Source organism: Pteropus alecto, unplaced genomic scaffold, assembly GCF_000325575.1.
Source record: "Pteropus alecto unplaced genomic scaffold, ASM32557v1 scaffold74, whole genome shotgun sequence".
NCBI lineage: Eukaryota > Metazoa > Chordata > Mammalia > Chiroptera > Pteropodidae > Pteropus > Pteropus alecto.
Window position 1 is genome coordinate 653,993 of NW_006436291.1, and position 2,708 is coordinate 656,700.

Genomic DNA, 2,708 nt, shown 5'->3' on the forward strand with positions numbered 1-2,708 from the left:
CGAGTGCGGGACTCGGGCGATGGCCGCGCGCAGCCGCGCCCCCTGTTTGCGTGGAGCAAGTGGAAGAAGAGGATGGGCTCGTCCATGTCGGCAGCCACCGCGCGGAGGCCAGTGTTTGACGACAGGGAGGACGGTGAGTTCGGCCGCTCGGCGGGGCCGCGGGGCCGCTCCGGAGACAGCGTGGGGACCCCACGCGCTCACGCGCGCGGATTCCTCGCGTCAGGACACCAAGGCCGCCGGGGTGGGAGGGCGTCCCCAGGTGGCTCGGTGTCTGAGGAAACTCGTGGACCGTTCCTGCGGTGCCCACGCGTGCCCAGGGCTCGCCTGCATCCTCCGTGTCCAGTGGCAGCGTGTCCGCAGTCGGACGGCTCCGGCTTAAGCGCGACGCCGCCGTTGGCACCGAGGGCTGTGTGTTTTCACTTTCCTTTTAGGGACAGTGATTGGCTTGGGTTATTACCCCGCACAGGCGCGGGGCTGAGGGGGCGAAGGCCACGCCTGCCCCACAGGTGGCACAGGGGCCCCTCGCCCGCCCTCTCAGTCTCCAGGGTGAAGGGGCCGCGTGACCGCGCACGCCCCACCTTTGCGCGCAGGTGTGCACCGGAGACCGCCTGGGCTTGGTGCAAAGACCTGCCACTGGGGAACTGGTTTGCCCTCAGGTCCTCCTGCAGGTGACACTCCCCACCCAAACGACAGCTGTCTCTTGAGTGACCACAGAGAGGTGGTGCTGGTGGAAAGCAGGGGACAGGCCACAATCCCCCGGACATCCTCCCTGGGCGCCGGCCCCAGGGATCTGTGACTTAGCACCCTAACAGAAGGCGGCTGTGCGGTGTCCACCTTTGGGGCACTGTGACACATTCACACACAAACTTACAGCCCCTTTCTACAGATGCCATGCTGATCATTTAAATGGTACAGTGATGACACATTTGACATTTTCTTAAAATAGTCAAAATATGCATTTTTTTTCATTTGTAGGCAGGCTGCAGAGAGATATGATGGATCTTTTATAATTTTAGAGCACGGCTCACTGCGAGAGCCCAAGCTATTTATTTCTGGTAAATAATTTAAGCATTATAGGAAATCGCAATAGTCTGACCTCAGGCCAGCTCGCGCGAGTGAGCAGGCCATGTGCCGGCAACGGTCAAAGCGCTGGGGATCCTGCTCTCTGCCAGGGTGCCCAGCCACAGCCAGCAGGGGCGGGGGCATGGGTGCCAGCACCGGCAGTCAGGGCCAGCCACCCTGGCCCAGTGTGACCTGGGACTGCCTGCCATTGCATGCGACTGCTTGTCAGTCATTGCATTCCGAACTTTGGGACAGCAGAACTCACGGCTTTGGATGTTTTATATGTTACGTGTTTGTTTTTAACATAAGCATTCAAAGTAAAGGAAATCCAGAGTGAATTAGGAACTACTGGGAAAGCAGATTTACATCCAGCTCCTGACTGCAGGATGAGAAAATGTCTGAGAAGTGCCTCTGGTTTCAGCATCTTGGCTGGTGGCAGCCAAGAGCTGGCCACTGTTCCGTGCCTAAGCGTTACACTCTCCGAGGCAGAGAATGCAGAAACAGACCGATGTAGAAATAGCGCACAGGAACTGCCTTCTGATTTTTAAGGTAGAATTTTTCTACTTGCTCACAGTGTCTTATGTCTCAGCATTTGAGGACCACAAAAAAGACAGTCCAGGATCTGTTTATGATGATCGCGATCTGATCTAAGAATTATTTAACGCGTCTCCACCCCCGCGTTTGCCTGGGGGAGGCTGGCAGAGGCAGCAGCTGTGCCGGGCTTGTGGGAGGTGGGCGACTGACCTTGGCTATAGGCGCTTACTCTTTAGGACACGCGACCATCGCATCACCCACCCGCTCATCACTGGGCGCAGTGGCCACATCCCCAAACCGAACACAGGGTCAGGACTTATCTGGGCTTTGGCGAGATCAGAAGGCCAAGCCCGTCCCTGGGCTGGGTGGCCGCGGATGCCATCTGGGTGGGCGGCCACTTTGCTCCACTCGTGTCCCATGTTTGCTTGTCACCATCAGGGCACGCACAGCTCAGGAGTCACAGCACGTGTCTGCAGGGAGAATGTGCAGCTCTTGGCATGAAGGCCGCGGTTTGTGTAGACAGAAAGAATGGGGTTCGAGGAGGAGGGAGCAGCCTCGCGGAGGGAGCCTTGCTCCCTGACCCCCCTCTCTTCCAGGCGCCCCTCCCATCCCCTCCAGACAGCACCCGATTTTCTCGGCCCCCTGCAGAGCGGGCTTAAAGAGGCTACTGTGTCGTGCTGGTGACTCGCCTTCACTGGGACTGCACAGTTGCTATGGCGATGTGAGACCTTCCGATGAATTTTGTAGATTAAAACACCCAATTAATACATCGAATCAGGTGTGCGGAGAAAGGGGGAGAGAAATGAGAGGGCAGTTTACCGAAGTGCCGGGGAAATTCCAGCCGGCAAACGTCGCTGCGACGTGGGGGACCCTAACTGCCTCTGTCCCTGCTGGTTCTGGGCAGTCTGGAGCCACTGTCCCGATTTCTCTGCGCCCCTCCCTCACACCAGCTTCTGGGCGCGGGGCGGGGTGGGGGCAATCCATTTTAGGGGCGGAACTTGCTGGGGTACCAGCACTTCTGCTGCTCAGCCCAGAGCTGAGGGGTCCGGGGCGAGCCTTTTCACTGCTCTCTATCTTGGCGTCCGCTTGTGAAGCGAGAGGCTGAGAGGGGC

General features: G+C 58.6%; 1 protein-coding gene across 1 annotated transcript in view; it reads left to right on the forward strand.

Moving 5' to 3' along the window:
- The first annotated feature begins 19 nt into the window (after window positions 1-19).
- Window positions 20-2,708, forward strand: part of STK32C (serine/threonine kinase 32C) — a 45,781-nt gene continuing 43,092 nt past the window's right edge. The window contains exon 1 of the mRNA XM_015590165.2: window positions 20-133. Coding sequence (XP_015445651.1) covers window positions 73-133 — 61 coding nt within the window. The 5' untranslated portion in view covers window positions 20-72. The remainder of the gene's footprint in view (window positions 134-2,708) is intronic.